At 35.3% G+C, this 25,588-nt stretch overlaps 1 protein-coding gene across 1 annotated transcript; it reads right to left on the bottom strand.

Moving 5' to 3' along the window:
* Positions 1-5,650: 5,650 nt before the first annotated feature.
* Positions 5,651-8,915, bottom strand: LOC111894760 (DUF21 domain-containing protein At4g33700). The gene is made up of 11 exons (XM_023890859.1): positions 8,450-8,915; positions 7,733-7,809; positions 7,564-7,647; positions 7,332-7,445; positions 7,158-7,244; positions 6,822-6,961; positions 6,640-6,727; positions 6,480-6,553; positions 6,268-6,395; positions 5,903-6,171; positions 5,651-5,840 (listed from the first exon to the last, which is right to left on the bottom strand). The coding sequence occupies exons 1-11, from the start codon at positions 8,625-8,627 to the stop codon at positions 5,796-5,798; spliced, it is 1,284 nt and encodes a 427-aa protein (XP_023746627.1). The 5' UTR covers positions 8,628-8,915; the 3' UTR covers positions 5,651-5,795.
* Positions 8,916-25,588: the final 16,673 nt, after the last annotated feature.

Genomic DNA, 25,588 nt, shown 5'->3' on the forward strand with positions numbered 1-25,588 from the left:
TTTAAATTAGCGAGTTATGTACCGATTTAGCTAACAGGAATTACTTTAAGTATGGAAAAACACTTGTACATTTTCATATCAAAAAGGGTTTTATGTCGATTTAAAACCACTTTTATACTTTTAAGTATGGAAAATACTTGTTTACTTTCGGTCCTGGGTTTTAGGACCGCATAACTTTTATAAGGAAAATATAGGATTTTCTTTTGAATCATATCTCTGTTAAAACTATATTTCATCTAGAATTGTTAGACTTCAGCTATAATTGTTAAGTGTATATGCTAGAGTTATATAAGAATTTAGTCATAATCGACTTAGAATTGGTGGGCCCTCCTTATCTCATGATCCTTGTTTGGTTGTGGACCTAGGGCGGACACATTATATTCAACGGTTTATTTAACTAAATTTTTATAGAACTTATATACGATGAGTGATTACAGAAGGAATCTTTGGTTTCTTCTAGAGTTCATTATCGCATATCATAGAAACTTTCATTTTACACGTGATAAAGAAAATATTGGATTTTCTAGAAACATGCTTTGTCAGTTTTTCAAGGAAAATGGTCTCTTTCTCAAACAAAACTCTTATGAACTCACCAACTTAATTGTTGACACTTTTTCAAAACTACTTGTATTCTCAAGAAATCAGTGAAACAGGAAAACCAACAGCATTTTGAGGATGGGACGTTAAATCGTCAAACAGTTCATTTTGTCATCATAATGTAATTGATTTGAAACATGTAAACATATACCTTGGTGTAACTTTTTCAATTATATTTATGATGGTTGTATTTACTTTGAGCACTCTTATACTCGTTGTTGTGATACTATACATGAAGTCCTCCACCCCCGGACGTTTCCGCCATCCTTGGTTTGGAGGTGTGACACTGGTTGAGGGTTGTGCTAGAGCTTCTTTGTCTGTTCTTGTCTGATGAAGGCTTTGGAATTCGAAGGATGAATCGAACACCTGATTGGGATACAGTCGATGTGGTTTTGACTCGTGTTTGATTGTGGTTTGGTATAGTAGATGGAGAGGAAGACCATGAGTTGGTTTCATGGTTAATATAGGAGTGTTTTAAGATTACGAGGTGGTCATAGCATACACAGGGATGATAAGCCAGGGAAGGGTTGTAAGTCTACGATGGAGTCATAACATTCACTAGGATGAGATGGGCCATTGTAGGAGTGGTTGTTGGGCTAAAGGAGGATCAACACATGCCTGGGTCGAGGCAAACAGTATTTTTGGTAGATCACTCTTTTTTTGGAATGAGGATCATTGGATCTGAGGCGATGTTGGGCTTTTATAGCACTCGAGTGGGCGATACCCATGGGCGAGCCCCATTCGATTGTGCATATTGGGTGAGACCCGAGGGCGAGGACTATTTAGTAATGGTTGTATGGGTGAGACCCGATAAAAGGTGGCTTGATTAAGGCTTTGGATCATGTTTAGACTAGGATAACTCGGTGATCAATCGATGGCATCCGGGTGGGGTCGAGCTCGGGTACCTTGTAGCGGTTAGACTTTTGGGTGGAATCCCATGGTATGACAGTGTGTGAGATTATCGATAGTAATGAGCGATTGGGGATATAATATCTCAGCTTAGTAGTAGGTCACCATGGAATCAGAAGATCTCACACAAAATGAATAGATGTGAGTTATATTCCAGGTTGACACAAAGGGATGACACTTGCGATGGGAGTCACCTTTGTTTATATGAAAGATCCTTTTAGAAGCAATGTAAGGTCAGGGATTCTGTCTGCCATGGGTATCAGCAAGGTAATGTAGGTTTAGAAGGATTTCATTCGATTTGGGTTGCAGGGTGAGGTCATGTTGATTGTGTTTCGGAATGGTTATACTTGTGTGGAGGTCAGGCAAGATATTGGATTGTCGGATTCTGGTGGAAAAGTGATATTCATTTTTCCTTATTTGAAGTTAGTGGATCAACAATTTGTTCTCCATCAGGATGTATGAATCCTGCTAAGGTTGGGTTTTGATTATAGCATTGGAAGGTCGTCGTGGGTATGAGTCAACATTCTTCTAGCCGAATCAGGGTTCGAGAAATTGGTTGGATCGTCTGGGTGCCTGGAAGGCAGCAAGGAGTGATTTCGAGGATGAAATCCAGTTTAAGTGGGGAGTGCGTAATATCCGGTTTCGAAAAGCTTCCTATTTCGAGAATTATGGGCATTAATGGATCAAGTTAGGTCCCTAGACTTCAAAGGGTTTGGGTTTTGGACCTAATTAGGTGTGGGTTATAAAATTTGTGTGATCCAAGCTTTCGCTTTGCGTTCTGGGAGTCCAGGGGTATATTAGTAAAAGTGATGTTTCGGGCCTTTTATTGAATCAAGGATTCTAGTTTGGAAGGCTTTGATTCAAAAGATATTAGATGGTATGATAGTGTTTTTCGTTACCTTTCCAAGCATATAAAGAATGCTGAAACTGGATTTGGGATGCGAGAGTTATGACCATTAGAAGTTAGGAAGGTTTTGGGTTTAGGCTACTAAGTTGGGCGTATAGGGTGTACGTTGGTCGTACTAGGCTTAAATGATCGCGTAGGTTCACCCTGGTACACTGAGTGTACCAGGAGTGCACTGGGCGTACACAAGTCAGAAGCAAACCCTAATATTTGGGTCTTGGACCCTATTTAAAGACCTTAACTTATTGCAAACCCTTCTTACCATAAGCCTCCATCCTCTCTAACCCTAAATTCGAAACCTTGTCCCTATTTGTGAGATCCTTGAGCTTTTGAGTGTTTTGGAGTGTTCTTGGTGCATGTTGGAGAAGAAGGAGTTCATTGGAGAAGTGTTGGTTGTCTTAGAGCTTGTAGATCCAGACCTTGTTCGCCTTGATCTATCTCCTGGAGGTATAAAGCTTCAAACTTGATGGTTCTTTTTTTAGATCTAGTTTTGGGTTATAATTTCAATGTTTTGTGCCCATAGTGTTGGTTCTTGTGAGTAAAAGCTACTCCAGAGCTTAAGGGTGTCATTTCTTGTTAGATATGAGGTTCATGTAGCATAAAAATCAGATCTTGATGAGTATAATTCTTCCATGCATGAGTTATTGGCCTTTTTGGTGAAGTTATAACTTTAGGGCTTTGGTTTGGACATCATTAAGCCATGCAAAGTCATGAAGTTTATGACTTAAGATGTACCTTGGATCAGATCTAGAAGTTAGACATTTTGTCTTAAGGCATCAAGTGCTTAATGGGATTTTTGGCAATCAGGGGCGTATGTTGGGCGTACATAGGCGTACACTCATCGTAATGTGTTTCAATCCCATCTCCTTTGATGTGAGAACTTGGACATTGGGCGTAATAAGGTGGTACGTCGGGCGTATTCACTAGAAGGCCTTTTGGACCTTAGGTATTTTGGGTCATTCTTGGGCCTTAAGTCTTTTGGGTCATTCTTGGGTCTGAGGTCTTTTGGGCCATTCTTGGGCCTTCGGGGTCTTTTGGGCTATTAGTGGGCCTTGGGCTATGGCTTGTTGGTCCTAGAGTAGGAAAGGTAAAAGGGTCTTTTACCCTTTGTGATAGGGAATATGATTTGAACTTTCATTTATTACTCTAAATAGTGATTAGGGTTGGTTTGACTATGTTCATTGTGAGGAGCCATGGTAGTAGCAGCCAGAGAGTGTGATTTGTGCATCTTCAGATTGAGGTAAGTTTCCTCACTGCAATTGTGGGTCGAAGGCAACAATGTCGGCCCATTGGATTATGATATAGGATGGTAGTGATCTTCATGACACTTATTGATATGCATATATGTGTTTGTTGTCTTTGTGACTTTTTCCAGTATTAATATATGTTTAGCTGAAGGGGTGAAATACACCCGTACCGGTTGAAAGATTCCGAAGGAGTCAGAAGGGACTCAACAAGTCGGAAGCGACTCATAGGGATGAAATAGACCCATTGTATGCTATGTATGATATGTATGTATGATGTATGGTATTTTGGGAAACTCACTAACTTTGTGCTTACGGTTTAAGTTTATGTTTCAGGTATTTCTGGTTCGAGAGGGAATGGTCCAGCTTGATCGCAACGCATCCACCAATGTTCCGCAATTTTTATGATTTTGGGATTAGTCCTCTGATAACTATTTTGGTTTTTTGATGTATTTGATGAATTTTGGTTGAGTTAAAAATGAAATTTTACTTATGATTTTTGGGATGTTACAATATCAATTTTTTTTACAGTTGGGGTTGACGGTTGGATGTGTTGGTGTTGTTTTCTTTTGACGATTGGCCCAGTGGTTTTACGGGTTGCGCTTAAGGAAGGTTGCCAAGGATGTGTTGGAATGAGTTTTATTTGCTATGTGGTGGTATATCTAGCTTTTCATGGATAAGACCTTATTTGGCTTTCTTGGGTTGATATTCACACAAAACTATGGTGGAGAAATCATGTTCGGAAATGATTATATTGATGATGGCTTGGGTGTTATGGAGACATAGGAATTCGGTTTTGTTTGACAACAAACCATTCGTACAAGTGCTATTTTTTATTCAATTATTTTAAATTCTTTTGATTGGGTAAATAGTAAAGGTTTCAAAATAAATGTTAGTTCAAATGCTTGGTTATATTCTCCTTTGTAATTGATATCTTGGTTTTTGGTTTCTAGTTTCTTGTTAGAATCCTTTGAATATACGAATCTTTAGCTGTTAAAAAAAGATCTTATTTGGAAAAGAGATGTCTAAGAAAAGTCTCATCTTTGACAGAATTGTCTCACAAGCTTTTCATTGGCGCTCTAATATGTCTAAGGTGTTGTTCAAGGTTTTATGGCTTCAAAATCAAATTCTAACTATTGTGTAACGTTTTTGGTTTCCTTGTATTTTCGGTTCTAGCTTCTTGCTAGAAGGTTTTTATTGAATTTCCGTCGTCCAAAAAAAAAATATCGTCAACATAGAAACCTAAGGGGGTGTTTGGATAAATAGTTTTTAGCTTATTAGCTTATTGCTTATTTGCTTATTGTGGTGAGAATAAACATTTTTTTAAAATGTGTTTGGATTAGCTTATTGCGGTGGGAATAAGTAATAAGCAATAAGCATTTAAGTATTTGGCAAAATAAAACAGCTTATATGAGTAAAATGACCACTAAACAATAAGCGATAAGCATTCCCCTCCTTGCTTATTAAAATCAGCTTATTTTGCATTCCCCTCCTTGCTTATTAAAATCAGCTTATTTTGCTTATTCCTACCGCAATAAACTGATTTTTAAATACTCCTATCCAAACACTTAAATTTACTTATTACGGTGGGATTAAACAATAAGCAATAAACAGCCTATTTTTTCTCTATCCAAACACCCTCTTAATTGGAGGGACCATTAACTATTTAATTGTTTTGTTAAGAAAAAGGCTTTGGAAATTGGAAGGATGGGCGTGGTATAGTTCCAACGTTGTACTTTTGTTTCTTTTGATTTGTGTTTTGACGACACACATACCACTAAATTTTGTTTAGTTTGACACTATACTCTTGTACGAGGTTTCTTTAATTTAATAGAAGATTCTTTGGAATCAACTCACAAGTTAAGTTTTGTATTTAATTAGAACTATAGACTTAAATAACTAAAATGGAAGATGATTAAATGATTACCACTGAATAATTAAGTCATAATTCCCTTTAAAATACATCAACCGATTCCGTAATTTTAAGCATGAACACTTGATGCAAAAATCTTTCATTATATTATCAACAATTACCCACAATGCAAACATGCTAACATCGATATAAACACATGCATGACTTTTTTGGGTAATCAAATCCGTAGATTACAAACATTTTCCAAGTGGAAACTACTAGCCTTTTATCATGACTCTTCAAAATGGTGATCCGTTTCATCAAAGATTTCCTCCTAAATGACAAAAAAACCCTTGTCAAAATGTACATTTGTTATATTAATATTAGAGAATTTACCTGTAAAAGTTCTTCAATTACATCTTCCATTGTTATTACACCAACAGCTTCTTCATCAGGGACTGGAAGTGGTTTTCCATCTATATCCAAGATGTCTGAATACATTTCTTTATTCCATTTTTTACTGCTGAAGTTGCCTTTGAAAGAATTACTGCCCCTGCTTGGAAAACTCTTCCACTGCTTGAATGATCTTTTTGACTGTAAAGATTTTTCTAGAGGAGTTTTATGATCTCCATCAACATCCACTCGCACTTCCTTCACACCTTTCTCTATTGCAACACATGTTTGTTAGACACTCTCGTCTGTGCAAAAGACATAAATGCCCTCCTCACTCGTCTTTATAATAATAATAATAATAAAATTACCAGATAATGGGGTCTTCATTCCAGGCTCCTGTGGTGTCTTAATACATTGTCTCACAACAACAGCCATGTGACTGTGACCTTTCTGAAATTCATTCAAGATGTCATATAATGGAAGAGATTCTGCAACCCTACAACAAAAAATATATATATTCTTGAATTAGAAAACTTTTTCTTTTTTTTTTTTTAAAATCACTTAAACATTTATAACATACTTGGGAATCCTGCGAATGGTGACACTCTTAACTGGGACTTCCTCGTCTGTATGAATAGTCAACAAATTTTTCACCTAAAATACCAAAAAACAAAAGTATGAAATTTACTTGTCAAAAAAAATAAAATTCATATGGTAACAGATTAAATAAATAATAGTACCAGAATAAGTCCAATTATATTTGTTGGTTGCTCATAGTAGACAGGTATCCTGCTATGACCTTTCTCCAAAATGATATTCATCAATTCCCTGTAAGTTGTAATGAATGATCAGAGATGTTTTTAAGTTTTAAAGATTAAAAAAACGAATAAATAAGGTTTTTGAGAAAATTAGTAAACAAAACCTGTCAAGTTTGGCATTAATATCAATGGAAAAGGTATCAGATATAGGAGTCATGGCATCACTGGCTGTTTTTTCAGTGAGTTCAAGTGCTCCTGCAATTATTGTTGTCTCATCATGTGTTAGTTCTCCACCTTTACCAGCCTGTTTTCATGGATACAGATACACACAACAAATTATGAAACTTGAAACAAAAATAAACGGATAAATTACAAAAATGGTCCCTGAGTATCGCTGTTTTTTGTAATTTTGGTCCCAAGATGTTTCCTCTTGCAATTTTGATCAATCTTAACCATTTTTGTAATGAGTAATCTACTCAAGAAAAAATAAAGACACATACCTCATTCCCATGAAAATTAACAAGTGTTTTCAACTCTGCTCTTCGGAAAAGAGCAACATGTTCATGCCCAAGAAGATAGTCTAGCAACTGATCAATTTGGGAAATATAGTTAAAGATCACAAGTTTCAGACAACTGTTGGACTGTTATATGATATAGAAGATATACTGAATCACCTTGCTTATAGGATATGCAACAGGAAAGCAAATCCAAACAAGAACACGCAGAAACGGAGATACAGTTGCACCAATAGCAAGTCCATGCCTTGTACAAACAGATTGTGGTATGATCTGTGAATGATAGTAGTAATTTGTAAACAGTAAATGGTAATAATGATCAGTGAAAGTGATAACAAGAATGTTGATTTCAGGTTTCAATATTATTAATCACTTAATAGCTTTTACTCACCTCACCAAATAGAAGTATTAATGTCACTGAAATGAGAATAGCACCCCAAGCTGTGATCAGACTATCCAGGAAAATTGGGAGAGCCTGAGAAAGATGATAACTTTTGTAAAACTTGTAATGCTTTTATAAATTATAACAATTTGTTCGAAAGAATTATAACTAAAATTACCTCCATTGCTGCAGCATTGCAAATGAGAAGTGTGCAGAGTAATAGATGCTGTTTTTTAACCACTGGTAGTATCTTCTCTGTTGAGACAATGAATTAATACTCATTAGGGGTATTAAAGTGAACAAGAAAATTTGGACTCTTGTATCCTAATGCTAGAAGTGTACATGTTTCTTTCTTTCCCTTTCAAATAAGTAGTTTCTCTTTATTTGGCTAATATAGTTTAATCATTAATTTATTCAATGTATCATGATTGTGTTTTCTTGTTTTAAAAATCTTTGTTGTTTTTAATTTGTAAATATTTTAAGTATATGCACATTACTTTATGAAGGGGAACACCCATCCCCAACTTCCTATATCTTTCTTTTTATAGATTATATCTTTTAGAAAACAGTGTGATGTTGTCTACCATATTAGAACACCAAGTGTATACAACCTACCACTACCACACTGAATCACTGCATTAATAAAAGGGGTGAACAGACGTTCCCCTTCAATTGCCAGAAGTAAAATTGATTCGGACCTATTTCTAACAGGAGTTCCTCAAATTAGAAGGGTTCATGCTAATAAGAAGAGCACAGAAACAAAAATCCAGAAAAAGCATACACTAAATCGCAGAAATGTGTACCAATTACAAGAAAAAAAACAAAGTATCACAAGCAATTAATACACAGGTAAAAACAAAAAATTAACAGAAAACGGAAGAATCGGACGAAATACCTGCGTATATACGGTCTTTAGGAGTCCCAGATTTAGCAAGAACTTCCAAATCAACAAGACTCAACGACATGAGCCCTAAAGTAAGCCCGGACATCAATCCGGCAAACAAAACTAACAACACTACTATCCCAATATGAATAAAGAACTGGGGTTCACAACATGAGTATTCAATCGTCATAACAGTAGAATCAATTTGGTTCTTCTTAATGCTTTCCTATCATAATTTGTTACCGAAACCCTAACTCCCGCCCTTCTAAATCAAATTTAACAATACGGAGATCAACGGGTGCAATTGAGAAGTAAATCTGAGACGAATAAAGGTTGACAGAAAGGAAGATATGGTGACAGCATGATGACATGTCGAGCGATTGAATGAGAGCCAGAAAGAGAAGAGAATCGTGTGGTGATTGGGGATTCTGGTAATGAACAGATCACTGCTGGATGGTGACACACGGGTCACGACCATTATTTTGTTTAATAAATGATTTAAAGTGTATTTGTCCTTTTAGGGCCAAGAAGAAAGGACTATGGAATGTGTTGTCCATTAAAGAGTAAACTAATAATGCAATATAATTGGTAGCATTTAATAAAACATGATCGTTTTATATGGCCATGGATTCATGGTGTTTGACAGTGGCGAATCTAGAACCAAAATCAATGTGTTCTTTATATAAATGAAATGGAAAAAAAAATGTATGAAAATGTAGGTTTTTTTGCAAAAATAAAGTAGTTCCTTATGTTTTTTTTGTATAGAACTAATGTATTTAAAAAGAAAAAAGGTAGGTCCTGGGACCCACCTTCACATAGTGTAGCTACGCTCCTGGTATTTACTTGACTCGATTATGAGCATGATATTTTTAGGTTGCCTTCACCATAGCAACTTGTAGGATGAATTAAGGAGGAAAATGATTAATTATGATTTATTAATATATTATAAGAATAATATATTAAAAGAGAAATCATAATGTTTAATTAATATTAGTCAAGAATTAATTAAAGAATTAATTTTGTGGCTAAAAGAGATTAATTAAACTTAGGAGACTGAAATTCCAATTATAAGATAATTGCAAGTGGGCTATGGATCACCTTGGAATATAGGTTGGACGAAATCTATGGGAAGCCCATATGATTTTCGTCCAACGCATGTTCCAGAAGGGGTCTATGGGCTACTTAGGGCTTAAGCAGTCAAATTAGGGTTTCCTTGTTAGATAACCCTAATTACCTACTATTTAAAGGCCTCTTGAGACCCAAAAACGTGGCTAACACTTATGAAGGTTTTCCTGGACATTTTTGGAGTTCTTATTCTCTTTCTTCTTCATCTAGTTGTTTCGTGGTGTTTGTGACTCCATTAGAGGTGCAACACTTGAGGCACTAAGTTTTCTAAAGCCAATCAAAGCAAGGAATTGATTGTTATTGATACATAACAATCAAAGGTATTCTCTAAACCCTAAGTCATATTATAATATGTTAGATCTAGGGTTTATAGCTTTGGATATTCAATTGCATGTTCATTAGACAAACTAGATCCAATAGTTATTAGGGTTTGCATGTACATCATAGGAATGATGTAGCTCTCAAAACCTATCAGTGGTATCAGAGTCTAGGGTTGTTTGTTTGATGTATTTGATGCTATATTTGATCATTCAAGCTTAAAATTGAAAAATTATGCTTTCTAGGGGCTGGACTCACCGAGTCCATGACTGAACTCACCGAGTCCACTGGGAACTCGATGAGTCTAAGGCGCAGAAGGCTGATTTTTCAAGATTTTGACCTGTTTTGGCTGTGGATAGTTACCTAAAACGTTTTTTATTAATAAAATTCGAATTTTATCCATATTTGGAGATTATCCTTGCCAAAATAGAAGATAATTGTCAAAATCTAGATAATCATTTGTTTTATTAGATAAAGATTGATTATTTGTAATTTAGATTTGAATTATCTTGTTAAAATAAAATTAAAGGTCAAATTAGATAATCATAAATTAAATGTTTAATTTTAAATTATTTGCAATTTGATCTTGTGTGTTTTGAAAAGTTTCAAAACTTGCCCTCAAGTTTTGGAATTTACAAGTTGATTAAAAGTTTAATTTTGAAATGTTCAATTCTAAAACCCTCGTATTTTGAAAAGTTCAAATTACACCCTTATGGTTTTGTTAATTAATTAAAATGTATAATTAAATGATAGTTAATAAATCCATAAAGTTTTGGTTTACATTTAATGAAATTAAAAGTATAATTAATTAAATTAGACCACCTAGTATTTTAAAAGTTTAAAATACACCCTATACTATGTATATATGACATTAAAAGTCTAATATTATATATGTATAAGTAAATAGTCAGTCTTACCGTTAGTAGGTGAAAGACCCCAACTTTTGTATTTATAAAAGACCCAAACTTTCATACTATTCCAACATTATTCTTAAGTTACTTCCTCGAAACATGCTACATGTATATTTATAAAACAATATTTTATATAGATAAAGTGATTACAAAGGATTGGATACAAACCGACTAAGTTTTATTACATTTCATATCTACCCAGGAATCTACTATTCATATACATACATGAACATTAAAATACATAGAAATAATATTAACTATTCTAAATCTTTCAGCAGTATAAAACTATATTGGATACTCATCACCTGCAATTGTTAAATATTAAGAGGGATAAGCGATAACGCTTAGTGAATTCAATAAATAGATACAATATAATCTTATGCCTTATATATATCAATATGACAGAAGCAAAAGGGAACAAGAACAACAATAGCATATGCGTATCATATGTCACGCTTTCAATATCAACTCAAGATTTGATTCAAAGATTTACGATCAATGAGACATAACAATTTCCATGCTTGATATGCATGAATAAAGCTTTTGGCCCAAACGGCATAGAAGATATACAACTTCGGATTAACATTTTGGTAGATTTCAGGCTTAAAGCCCTGTCTAACCATTTGCCAATACCATAGAATAGAGTTCATTCTCTTACGGAGTCATGCTCTACATGGTCAGAGGCTACATACCAGTCATATCTAACCTTCTGCCAATGCCATAGAATAGAAGTCATGCTCTTACGAGACATGTTCTACATGGCCAGAGGCTACATACCAGTACCACCGTGAATCTAAGTCCTTTTACTGATCACATGGCCAAAGGTATAACTTTGCTATTAAAAATAGCGAATAAAAATAACCCGGGAAAATAACCCGGAATAATAACACTGAAAAACACACAGCACATATAACACATAACATACAATTGTTCCTATATATTGAACTCACCTTAAAATAATCGGGGGTTAAAATAGTAATTTGAGCAGCATATCGGCTCCAAATATGGCTTTATTTGTTGAAAACCGGGAGAATTAGCTAAAAACCGGACTCTAAAAAGGTAGAGCTTCAAAACCGAAAAGATAAATTTTTCGGGCTTCACGACACTTCGGGGCGTGTTTCGAGTGTTAAAATTGACACCGGGGCTTCGGGGGATGTCAAAATAGTCAAAATATGGAAAAAGGGGGCCAAAAATGGCAATTTTCTAAAATTCCTCGGCAAGGCTCGCAGGCCTTGTATTTATAGGGAGGAGATGCGAGGGTTCGCTGATCAGAAGGAGGAGTCAGCGAGACAGATGGCAGCTCACGAGAAGACCAAATGGCGCGCATGCGAGGGCTCCAGGTGGCTCGCTTCGGACGCAACAGGCGTCTTCGGATGCGAGGAGTCACCGGGTGACTAAGCAGCTTCGGACGACTCATCGCGACACGCGTCGGATCCGGGCGAGGGTGAGTCACGGCGTCGGAAACGAGGCAGACACGGCATCGGACCAATCAGGAGGTGCCAGCGAGGCTGCGGTCCAATCAGAAGCGAACACCTGTCCGACACGTGGAAGCCTCGCATACGAGGGTGACATGGCATTTCACTATTCATACGAATTTTCTCGAAAAATATGCAAAAACTTCTAAAATCCATAACTTTCGCATACGAGCTCCGTTTTTGACGTTCTTTATATGCACGCGAAGCTAGAATTATGCTCTACAACTTTCGTTTAGACTTTGTCGGCTAATTTTGATTTTAATTTTAATATTATTATTTTTAATAGACTGGGACAGGAAAATCCGTTAAAAATTCATAACTTCTTCATCCGACGTCCGTTTTCGTCAGACTTTTTACCATTGCACTACTAATGACGAGACCTTCAATTCTCGTTTAGGTTGCGTCGGCTAAAAATCACTCGATCTAAAATTCGAGTTTTTAGCTGTCTACTGCTAAGATAAAACTTCGAAAAATCATAACTTCCTCATACGAAGTTAGATTCAAACGGTCTTTATATGAAAGTTGATTATTTTCACGAGTTCTACAACTTTCATTTACATTACTAAGGCTAAAAATTAGTTTATCGAAAACTAAATTTTTACGCGACAAGGTATTTTCCGGATTTATCACGGATCTTCGTTTGATCATAACTTCTTCGTTATAACTCGGATTTCGATGAGGTTTTCGCCTAAATGTTTCTAACGAGATTATCTACAACTTTCAATAATAAAATTTTACTTATTTCAAATTTTATATTTTCGCTAAATTTTCATGATTTGGCTATTAATTGGAATCTCATAAGACTTCCAACATTTTATGAGTGATTCTAAACATAGTTTTACTTCATTTCTAGTAAAAACTAGCTGTTAGAACTCAACATTCAATTTTATTCACTTTTAATAATAACAATACACAATTTCAGAACGTGTATGTTACAAATACCTCCTCCTTTTGAGGATTTCGTCCCCGAAATCATAACGATTAAAATAAATGAGCATACTTCACTTTTATCTCATTCTTATTTTCCCCAAGTATAATTTGGACCTCGTTGGTGTTTCTACTTGAAAATCACCAACTCTACTTCTTTATTATGTAGATTAGTCGTTCATTCGTTTACGGTCTTTTAAGGGTTTTCTACATATCTTAACTTATTATCCGATATCTCTTAGGATAACGGAATCATTTCATCATATACTCTTAAGCATTTGCACAGATAACTCACATGAAACACCTCATGAATATCTGTCAAATCTTCAGGCAATTCCAAGTAGTATGCTTGCTTACCAACCGTTCTTTCTTCCAAAGTAGTATAACGCCTTTTCATGAAATACCTTCAGTATTACTATATCATCCACCCGGAATTCTACGGGTCGTCTCCTCTTTTCTGCATAGGACATTTGTTGATCCTAGGCCGCTTTCATTCTTTCTCGGAAAATTTGTATCTTGTCAGTGATGTCTTGAATCATTTTAGATCCTCCAAAGATCTTCTGTCCTATGTCACGCCAACATATTTGAGTATGACATTTACGCTCATACAGTACTTTATATACCTTCAGTATATTTTCTACTATTTGGATTGCTCTCTTCTTTTGATCATTTGTCTGAGGAAGATAAGTTGTACTAAGATCAACTCAAGATCCTAACTCATGCTTCATTCTCACCCAAAAGTGAGAAGTGAAACGAGTATCACAATCGGAAAAAATCTTTAGTGGCGCACCATGTCTCGCCACAATTTCGTCTAAGTAAACTTGTGCTTATTTCTCCATTAGAACCATTGTACGTATGGCGAGAAAATATGCACTCGTAGTCAGCTTGTCGACAATTATCAGTTTTCTTCTCCTCTTTCAAGGTATTAACTGTATAAGCCGGATAAGTAGAATATCCCTTCGACATAATTTACGAGGTTTTTTTTTTTTTTTTTTTTTTTTTAAGAAAGAAATTTATTATTTTCACCATAGACATAAATAGAATCTTCCCTCTCGATAGGGATGCATATCATCTCTTTGTAGCACAAGAGCTCTGCATGGTTCTTTAACAACCAATCCATGTCGAGAATAATATCAAAGATAGGAATTAGGTTAGCAGGAAAATTATAACTTTCAATTCCTATAATACTAACTCTATAGGCTTTATCAGCAAGTAATGATATATTTCCTATGTTATCTATATGAAATAATTGGACAATTACGTAACAAGCAATTTGAAAAGAATATGCGAATTTATAAGGCACAAAAGAATCTGAGGTATTGAAATTAAATAAGATGTGAGTAAATCTAGAGTTTACGAGAAAATTACTAGTCACAACATTCGAGTTTTTAACTTACTTCCTTTGTGGTAATCTAAAATGTACGATATTTTAACTTTTAGTTTGCCAAACAATTGTCAAACTCTTCAAACTTATTAATTACTAGCGGTGCTCAAACCTGCACCCGCTCATCATTCTCTATTAGGCTTTCGATCCTAATCTTTGAGTTAAAACTCAATTCTCAGTTCAGACTCCTGCTCTTTCTTGGTTTATAGACTAAACCCATGATAAGGTCTTTACTTTTGCTATAACAGCAACTCGAATGGTTTTATTCTAATGACCTTTGATTTTATCTCGCACAAGACGCATAACAATCAAACTCTTGTATTAGAATCAGATCGAATAAATCGAGCTGATAGAATAGCGAAAACAAAAAGAGTTTGATCAACACGTAGATGCTTTGGAACAGAAAGAATAGCACCACGTATCTCTAGTTCGTGCTGTTGGACCTACACATCTTTTAGCTTTTGCACCTCCTCCTTTTTAGTTGGAGTACTCTTTGATTGTTGAACGGAAACATGACTCCCCGCCATTTGACTAGTAAGAATAGGGCAGAAACATTTCTTGTGTCCAGTAACACCACATAGCAAGTCATATCTCTGGCAAATGATTGCTCAATTCTTTAATGAAGATCGTTATATTTCTATCGACTACCTTAACCATTTACTTCTTTAGTATTCCTACTGAAGTTTCGTCACTATATGAGACATGGTTCTCTAAACCAATCAACTCCTTTCGCGGATTTATACTAATCGGACTCGATTCTTTATGACATTAAGATTTGAACGATAATTATCTTCTTAGTCATTACCGAAACGAAGGTAACGACACACATGAATAAAACGAAATCATTTACTAGCTTCTTAGTAACCTTGTGACTTTTCCTGATCCAAGTGTGAGTCCTGTGCTTCCAGTAGTATAGGCCTCTACTACTATTCACACCTACTCATACTCGTCCCAAGTATTGTCTCGCAGTTTCCAAGTCACCATTCAAAAGTTTTCACAAAGCAACTTCTCACACATGAATGTGTTTAAACAAATACATACAACAGTTTCTCCTAGACTCAACTAGGGTTTTCATACTTCTATCAAACATATATTGGATTACCTATACTCGCCTTCTAGGATTCTTCTCATGCATATGCTCGCTTTAATATATCCTAATACTTATCCATAGGTCGATAGAAATGTTACTTCCATTTCTTCATATAAATTCTTTCTCGAGTAGTGTCTACTCTACAAGACACACTATTCCAAAATTTACTCTAGCAGCATGGAGACAAACAGTCTTCTACTACCTGCATCATCTTCTAACTCATGCAAACCATCATGCCATTTGTTCATTTCATTATTCTTCCTTGACATCATTATTCTTGTATCTGAGTAAGTCTAAGTCTACTTCAGAGGAGTCTATGCTAAAAAGTTTGCATCATAGCTGCATCTCAACAAGCTCTACTAGCTTCAACTTGGTTCTCTGTTATTCCTGACTACAACATCTCTTCTCATACGATACTATGGGTGTATTTCTTCTTCAATTAAGCATTCTACCTTACTTAGACAAGTAAGTTGCTTAACCATTTACCACAAAATGACTCAATTCACCATCCCAGTCTTGTATGTTAAAGTCGGCTTAACACACAATGGAACTTCTATAAGGATGGGATAGAAGTCAATCATCACTTAGTATAATTAAATACTAAGTCTGAACATCTTTTATAAGGTTACTACTCAAACTACATACTACATCACAAAGTCTTGGCCTATTGAGTCTGAAAAACTTCATTAGCCTTTCCTTTGATCTTCATTTAATTCTTCTAATCTTGTACCACATCAATTGAGATACTATTGAAGTATTGACCGCCATCTTCGGTTCTTCTGACTCTCTAAACAGTCACTGCTTCAATCTGAACAACGATGGAAACAACTTCGTGGATTTGCACCAACATATTTGTCTCGCCCAAACGTGTTTCAAACGCACATCTTTCTTCCAAAGATGTTATTATATATCAAACATACCTTAAATGTATATTACCACTCTATTGGCATTAATACACTTATTACGATAATAATTCATATTTATTATTTTACGATATCTCGCGATCGTTTATTTATAAACTTATCGATGTCAACTATCATAAGTCTCTTTATCACTTCAAAAAATTCTATTATGAAAATTTTTAGAATTCTGAACATAAAATTTTCTAAACCAAGGTCAGCAACAAACCTTAAGCTTTCTCAAATAATAGCAATTATAGATAAGCACCTTAAGGCATGCTATATTCATTTATCATTTAGCATATATTAGAATATAAGGCATATCTCCTCTTAATATTCTAGTGCTTGATTCCATTAGGTGTTCAACCTAAAATATACCAGATACATATCGTATCATCTTTACTTAACAATTCTTGTTTAAGTTTGGAAATTCTCAAAATTTCTAGTTCACTTAAACTAATTTTCTTAAAATTCTGAAGTAACTTAATATCTTAGAATACTAGGGTTTATCACTACCCAATCCCACACTTAAGTATTTCCTATGGTTTGTATCCATATACTTATTATGAATCAGCTCATATATTGAGCTTCAAACAGTTTAAGTCTAAATACCAATCCGTGATATTTAGTTCACTTAAACCATTGCTCTGATACCATGATTGAAAGACCCCAACTTTCGTATTTATGAAAGACCCAAACTTTCATACTATTCCAACATTATTCTTAAGTTACTTCCTCGAAACATGCTACATGCATATTTATAAAACAATATTTTATATAGATAAAGTGATTGCAAAGGATTGGATACAAACCGACTAAGTTTTATTACATTTCATATCTACCCAGGAATCTACTATTCATATACATACATGAACATTAAAATACATAGAAATAGTATTAACTATTCTAAATCTTTCAGCAGTATAAAACTATATTGGATACTCATCACCTGCAATTGTTAAATATTAAGAGGGATAAGCGATAACGCTTAGTGAATTCAATAAATAGATACAATATAATCTTATGCCTTATATATATCAATATGACAGAAGCAAAAGGGAACAAGAACAACAATAGCATATGCGTATCATATGTCACACTTTCAATATCAACTCAAGATTTGATTCAAAGATTTACGATCAATGAGACATAACAATTTCCATGCTTGATATGCATGAATAAAGCTTTTGGCCCAAACGGCATAGAAGATATACAACTTCGGATTAACATTTTGGTAGATTTCAGGCTTAAAGCCCTGTCTAACCATTTGCCAATACCATAGAATAGAGTTCATTCTCTTACGGAGTCATGCTCTACATGGTCAGAGGCTACATACCAGTCATATCTAACCTTCTGCCAATGCCATAGAATAGAAGTCATGCTCTTACGAGACATGTTCTACATGGCCAGAGGCTACATACCAGTACCACCGTGAATCTAAGTCCTTTTACTGATCACATGGCCAAAGGTATAACTTTGCTATTAAAAATAGCGAATAAAAATAACCCGGGAAAATAACCCGGAATAATAACACTAAAAAACACACAGCACATATAACACATAACATACAATTGTTCCTATATATTGAACTCATCTTAAAATAATCGGGGGTTAAAATAGTAATTTGAGCAGCATATCGGCTCCAAATATGGCTTTATTTGTTGAAAACCGGGAGAATTAGCTAAAAACCGGACTCTAAAAAGGTAGAGCTTCAAAACCGAAAAGATAAATTTTTCGGGCTTCACGACACTTCGGGGCGTGTTTCGAGTGTTAAAATTGACACCGGGGCTTCGGGGGATGTCAAAATAGTCAAAATATGGAAAAAGGGGGCCAAAAATGGCAATTTTCTAAAATTCCTCGGCAAGGCTCGCAGGCCTTGTATTTATAGGGAGGAGATGCGAGGGTTCGCTGATCAGAAGGAGGAGTCAGCGAGACAGATGGCAGCTCGCGAGAAGACCAAATGGCGCGCATGCGAGGGCTCCAGGTGGCTCGCTTCGGACGCAACAGGCGTCTTCGGATGCGAGGAGTCACCGGGTGACTAAGCAGCTTCGGACGACTCATCGCGACACGCGTCGGATCCGGGCGAGGGTGAGTCACGGCGTCGGAAACGAGGCAGACACGGCATCGGACCAATCAGAAGGTGCCAGCGAGGCTGCGGTCCAATCAGAAGCGAACACCTGTCCGACACGTGGAAGCCTCGCATACGAGGGTGACGTGGCATTTCACTATTCATACGAATTTTCTCGAAAAATATGCAAAAACTTCTAAAATCCATAACTTTCGCATACGAGCTCCGTTTTTGACGTTCTTTATATGCACGCGAAGCTAGAATTATGCTCTACAACTTTCGTTTAGACTTTGTCGGCTAATTTTGATTTTAATTTTAATATTATTATTTTTAACAGACTGGGACAGGAAAATCCGTTAAAAATTCATAACTTCTTCATCCGACGTCCGTTTTCGTCAGACTTTTTACCGTTGCACTACTAATGACGAGACCTTCAATTCTCGTTTAGGTTGCGTCGGCTAAAAATCACTCGATCTAAAATTCGAGTTTTTAGCTGTCTACTGCTAAGCTGAAACTTCGAAAAATCATAACTTCCTCATACAAAGTTAGATTCAAACGGTCTTTATATGAAAGTTGATTATTTTCACGAGTTCTACAACTTTCATTTACATTACTAAGGCTAAAAATTAGTTTATCGAAAACTAAATTTTTACGCGACAAGGTATTTTCCGGATTTATCACGGATCTTCGTTTGATCATAACTTCTTCGTTATAACTCGGATTTCGATGAGGTTTTCGCCTAAATGTTTCTAACGAGATTATCTACAACTTTCAATAATAAATTTTTTTTTTCAAATTTTATATTTTCGCTAAATTTTCATGATTTGGCTATTAATTGGAATCTCATAAGACTTCCAACATTTTATAAGTGATTCTAAACATAGTTTTACTTCATTTCTAGTAAAAACTAGCTGTTAGAACTCAACATTCAATTTTATTCACTTTTAATAATAACAATACACAATTTCAAAACGTGTATGTTACAGTAGGCCTCATTCATGAAGTTGGTCTATAAGGGTGTTTAAGGAAATTGCCTATAAAATGGCGATTGAATGGGTATCCAGTCTTACCCACCGCACTCTTGACTAGTGGAGAGTCGTTAGCCGAACGGGTAGGATAGGACGAAACCTTCCATTATAAGTATAATGAAGTACAAAGTAACTACATGCTTTTACAAATTCCCAAATTCTAGTTACTTTAGGCAAAATGTGAAATTGTTTGCTAATCCATGGAATTACACTTTGTACCCTCGTCAAACGTTAGTGGAGCGTGTGTGGTTAACTGGCACACTAATTTGGGATTGACATTGGCGGCAAAGGGTGGATCGATGTTTATCATAGATCAATGGAGTGTGTGTAGCCAACCGGCACATTGATTAGGTGATAGTAGCATTGAGTGCACCACGTAGATTCGTATGGTTATTCACACCTTGTTTGTGATCCTCGGCATCCTAGTCGCAAACTTGAAGGGCATAATCGAGATTAAACATGCCATTGAAAAGTTCAATGAATCTCAAAAGATCTAAGAGTTTCAATTCATTTAAAACTTATTTTTTTTTGTTTTTCATGGTGGAAAATTAGTGAATCGTCATTCACTTACCTTCAAATACTCTGCAACTAGATTACGGCATCCCTCTTCTAGGTTGTAGAGTATTGTGTTGGATCCTAGCCTTGATGTTTCATTTGGGTGTTACATCAAGGACACTTATCAACTAACTTGAATTTTCTCCCGATTTGTAGATGTATGAATCTTACAATGGTCTTCTCAAATCCCATGGAAGAAGCTTTCCAAAGGAAGATGACGTTCCACAATACGATCAAGGAACAAGAGATCATGCTTCACTTCCTCCACCTCCTCTAATTATTCTCCCTGACCCATAAGTTCGAAGGCTTGAAAAGTTCAAGCTCACCGACGCCCTAATGGAAATGAAACATGAAGATGGGAAACCTGTGTGTGCACACATCTTAAAGATGAAGTCACACATTGACAGGTTAAGGATGTTGGGTGTCGAGATTTCAGGTGAGTTGGCTGTTGACTGGGTTCTTCAGTCACTTCCTGAATCATATAGTGGGTTCGTAAGAGAGTACTATATGATGGAACACGACGTGACCCTCATTGATTTGACCTATTTGCTTATAGCTGCCGAATCAACAATGATTTGGTGTGCTGATTAAGCAAATTTGTCTGGTGAATCAAACTCCCAAACTTCAATGGACACTGGTAACATTGGAAGTCTAGAAAGGACTAACTATGAGATTATCCCATGTGCTTTGCCAAAGGAGCCCATTTGCTTTTATTGCCAAGAGAAGGGGAATTGGAGACGAAGCTACCCTGTCTACCTGAGAGATCTAAGAGATGAGAGAATCTAGTGTTATGACTCTTCTTCAGGTATGAAATCCCCTATATAGCTCTTTTAAGTTCCTATTATTGATTCTTAATACATGATGTAATAATATTACATTTTGAAATTTTTATAGGATCGAAGAAAATAGAGGAAGCTTAAGGGAAGAAGTGAGCTGAATCTAATCGTGAAGAAAAATGGATTTCAATCGCATTGTTTGAAGATTGGATTTTGAGCTACTACTTGGAGTTAGAATATATTGCTTAGGATTATGTAATAGCATAGTTTTTTTTCAGTTGAATTGCATTGTAAGGACAAAGTTTTTCCGCAATAAAATATAATTTGATTTTGTCTTATTTATTTATCCTTGCAATGGCATGTATGAAAAACTGATGTTTGAATGTTTCTACTATTAGCAATAATGGATTTGATTCTTAATTATGTTATTTGTGGAAATGTCGAGAATTTACCAAATAGGGAGAGTTTCTCATTGCCCAAGTTTCAATTGGATAGAAACTTGGAAATCATACAACTTGGTTGCGTGATGAATGAGAAACCTCATATTTGGAAATTAGACTAATTCTTTGACAAAGTGTCAAGTGAAGGACTAGGAGATCGAGTACACTAGGTTGTGAGTCGATCAAGTCCACCACAAGAGTGATAAAGATATTCGTCATGATTTACTAAAGTTTAGTAAATATGATTATACTTATAAGATTAAGTGTAATTATGAGTTGATTGAAAAGGTTTCAATAAATGGCAGAATGAATAAGAAGAATCAAGAAGGCAGAAAGATAAAAGTTTCTCTATTCTAAGAAGAAGGGAGAGTACCTTTTATTGTGTTTTATGATAAGTCTTAATGATTAAGAACCATATCTCAATTGATCCTCTAAGTGAGTCTTAGTACATTTGTATGTCTAAGAAGAGGAATCGAGAATCGTGGAAATGGTTAAATCAAGAAGTCAATCATATTTCGTTCCAAAATCAAGTCTTAGAGTCATACTCCAAGATTGTGACTTGAGTGACAAGTCTTAAGAAGGTTTATAACACTCATCAAATGTAGAACATGGAAAAGTTTTATTATTCTTGCACATTTGAAATTGGTAAGTTGTGTTGTCTTGGATAAGACAAAGACCAACTATGACCAATTATGTGAAGTGTTTTTGTTTTGATAAGAACTGCACTAACTCTTGAATATTTGTTTTGTCAAGGAAAGTTCCTTGATAAGAGAATCACATATGTCAAGAAGTCAGTGGGAGTCTCAATTGTCTTGAAAAGTTCAAGAGCTAATCAAGAATAAACCAATAGTTAATCACTAGCACACGACTTGAGGTTGGCGACCTATCGTGTTGACATAATTTTGTTTTTGTGCCATTCCAGTTTAAGTCAATTATGCATATGAGTTCTACGAGTTCTCAATTGATTGCATAGAGGCAAGTCACCCTGATCAATGGAAAGTACATTGATAAGTAAGGGTGAGCTGCTTAACAACCTGGAAGCAATGGTGGGCATTCGTGCTGCCATAAGGCAAGAAATCAAGATTGAACAAGTTCAATCCATAAGAGTTGGATTTGTCACAAGCATTATCCTATGATTGTGGTTATGACAAATTCATATGGATAGGAACACATACACCAGATAAATCTAAGCATCATAAGGTTTCTCTCCTTGATGAAAATGATTGTGAGGAAATGTTTTCGCTAAGAGAGATTTTAAGGAGATAGAATTTGTGAAAAATTGTATTCTCAAATTCGATTATGATTACGGCATCCCTCTTCATAGATCGAATTGTGAGATTTGGCAATTAGTTTGAACATTTTGAGACTTAGTAACATGAGTTCTAAAATTGTTTAGACGCACATATAATTTATCTAAGAAAAGGTGTATGAGTTTAACAAGCTTAGATAAAGGATTATCGAAGCATCTAGTATTAGAAATATGGACTTTGGAATTCAATAAGTATTGTTTTCTAGAAGTTCAAGTGTTTTCTGAATACATGTCAAAGCTAGTGGGAGCATAAGTGCTATGCTTGTATGGAAATAATCACTGTGTTAGTGGGAGCATGATTATTATTTTAAGTATTGCAAGTTAGCAATATTAATTATAGAAAACAAAGATTCACTTTGCAAAAGTTGCAGGGGTTGAAAAGTTGTTTTTCTATAATTAAGGGAGAGAATATTATACTTCATTTCAAATATAAAGGCTCAGATTGTGGAATTTTAATCAAATTTAGTCAAATATATATATATATATATATATATATATATGAATGTTGTGTTGGAATGGTTCAACATGAGGAAATTCTATATATGGAAAGGATAATTGCATTCTCAAATTTTGGTTATGATTACGGCATCCCTTTTCATAAACAAAATTGTGAGGACATGGCAATTAGAAATATTATAGTAGAAGACTGGTAAAGTATCACGTCTTCATGTGAGACATTATCAATCGTGTTCTATATGCTTTGGGTATAGGATCGATTGCATATGCCATAATATTCGACCGTTCTAATTTTCCAAGTGCCCGGGGCATTAAGAGGGAAAAGGACTAGAACAAAGTTTGAATAAAAAAATTAAATAACTATCAAAGGACGATCTGAGGTTCGCTAAGGATTTGTTGCTTTTGAGTAGTTGGAAGTATAGTATTGGATGGACCATGTTGATAAGATTCTATTTAGAATGAGTTGTCATATGGAAAATATGGAAATGTTTCCATATTGGGAGTTGGATATTGAGAGTCTATGTCTAGATTAGAAACTTTTATGCAAGAAGGATGTTTATGATGGGTTTAATACAAACAATCCTATGTGTGCATGCAACCCTAGTATTGGATCTATGTTTTCACTATTAGTTATACAGCTTTATGAACACAAAAAGAAACCTGGCATGCTACTATAATTTTCGAAATTCATATATAAAGCTAGAATACATACCTTTTGTTGTTATATAGCAATAACAACTAGTTCCTTGAATTTCCTTAGCTCTTGAAAGCAAGTACCACAAGTGTAGTACCTCTAATGGAGTCACAAACACCATATGCAACTTGGATGAAGAGGAGAAGAAAGGGAGGCACCAAAAACGGCTGGAAACCCTAATGGAAGTGTTGTTCACGTTTTTGGGGCTTAAGGGTCCCTTTTATACATGTAGGCTATTAGGGTTTACAACTAGGAAACCCTAATTTGACTGCTTAGGCCCTAAGCAGCCCATGGACTCCTTAAACATATCCCTTGGACGATTTCTAATGGGCTACCCATAGAATTCGTCCAACCTATATATTATTTGGTGATCCATAGCCCAATTATAATTATCTTATAATTACAACTTCAGTCCCCTAAGTTTAATTAATCTCTTTTAGCCACAAAATTAATTAACAATTAATTCTTGACTAATATTAATTAAACAATATGATTTCTCCTTTAATATATTATTCTCATAATATATTAATAAATCATATTTAAACCTTTCTCTTCTTAAATCATCCTACATATTGCTATAGTGAAGGCAACCCAAAAGGACCATGCTCATAATCGGGTCAAGTACATACCAAAACAGTTATGGACTTAGACACTAATCCAACAGTCTCCCACTTGGATAAGTCTAATAACTATTTTCCGTATGACTTCAAAACCTGATCAGCAATCGTAGCTTTCAAAATCCGCTGTCAACTCTGATCTTATCAGATAGCGTGTCCTCTAGATAAGGGATTATATATTCCTCCATTCTCAAGATATCGTATAGACAAAAGACATGAATTTCAATCATTCTCTCTATACTTTTTCCCGACTTCCGATTCATGACGATTGATAACAGACTACAATTGAACACATCAACTTAGTCCCGGCTTGGCCAAGCGCTTAGATGTCATCACTAAATCATCGAGAGGCCCACATATATCGCTTTTATCCCACTTTGGGTAAAAGGAATGGATAAACTTCGACTCAAATGCTCGCTTGCATTTACTGATCGAATCACACACAACAATAAGTTTTATAACACCAAGTTACTGGTGCGTTTACTTATTATCAATGTGTAACTGACCAACAAATAACAACTCACACGTCTCGGTTTCAAGAATATACAATATTATCGTCTCACTAATCACTCGTGATAAAACCGTGAAGTGATCCAAGTGAGCGTGGGTTTAATCCAATACTTTAATCTTATCAAAGCACTCACGAACTCTGCAGCAAACTTGTGCCATGTCTAAACACTTCAGACAATCTACAGACAGATTCATGACAATCTTTATTCATACCTACTCCCAACGTATGACCAACTGTGGATGTTTGAATAACCTAGTTATTCTGGAAGTCAAAACATGCAAATTGAAACATGACAACAATACTTAATCCTATATGGCCCCAAACTTGTGAGAGTAAATAAAACCCTTCTATTTATCCACCATATTGATTACTCATTATTTATCATTTAATGTTTCGGATAATCAACTCATTACTTGAATTATACCAACAATTGTCCCATGCTCTAAACATGCACACTTTGTTTCCTATGGTCTATGCTTTGTGAAATAGATCACCTGAAAACTTTTCCAATGATGCTCATTTCACAATTCCTTAATCCTAATTATTAGTGTAGGAACACAAGGTTCTT

The sequence above is a fragment of the Lactuca sativa genome, chromosome 5 (genome assembly GCF_002870075.4).
Source record: "Lactuca sativa cultivar Salinas chromosome 5, Lsat_Salinas_v11, whole genome shotgun sequence".
Classification (NCBI taxonomy): Eukaryota; Viridiplantae; Streptophyta; class Magnoliopsida; order Asterales; family Asteraceae; genus Lactuca; species Lactuca sativa.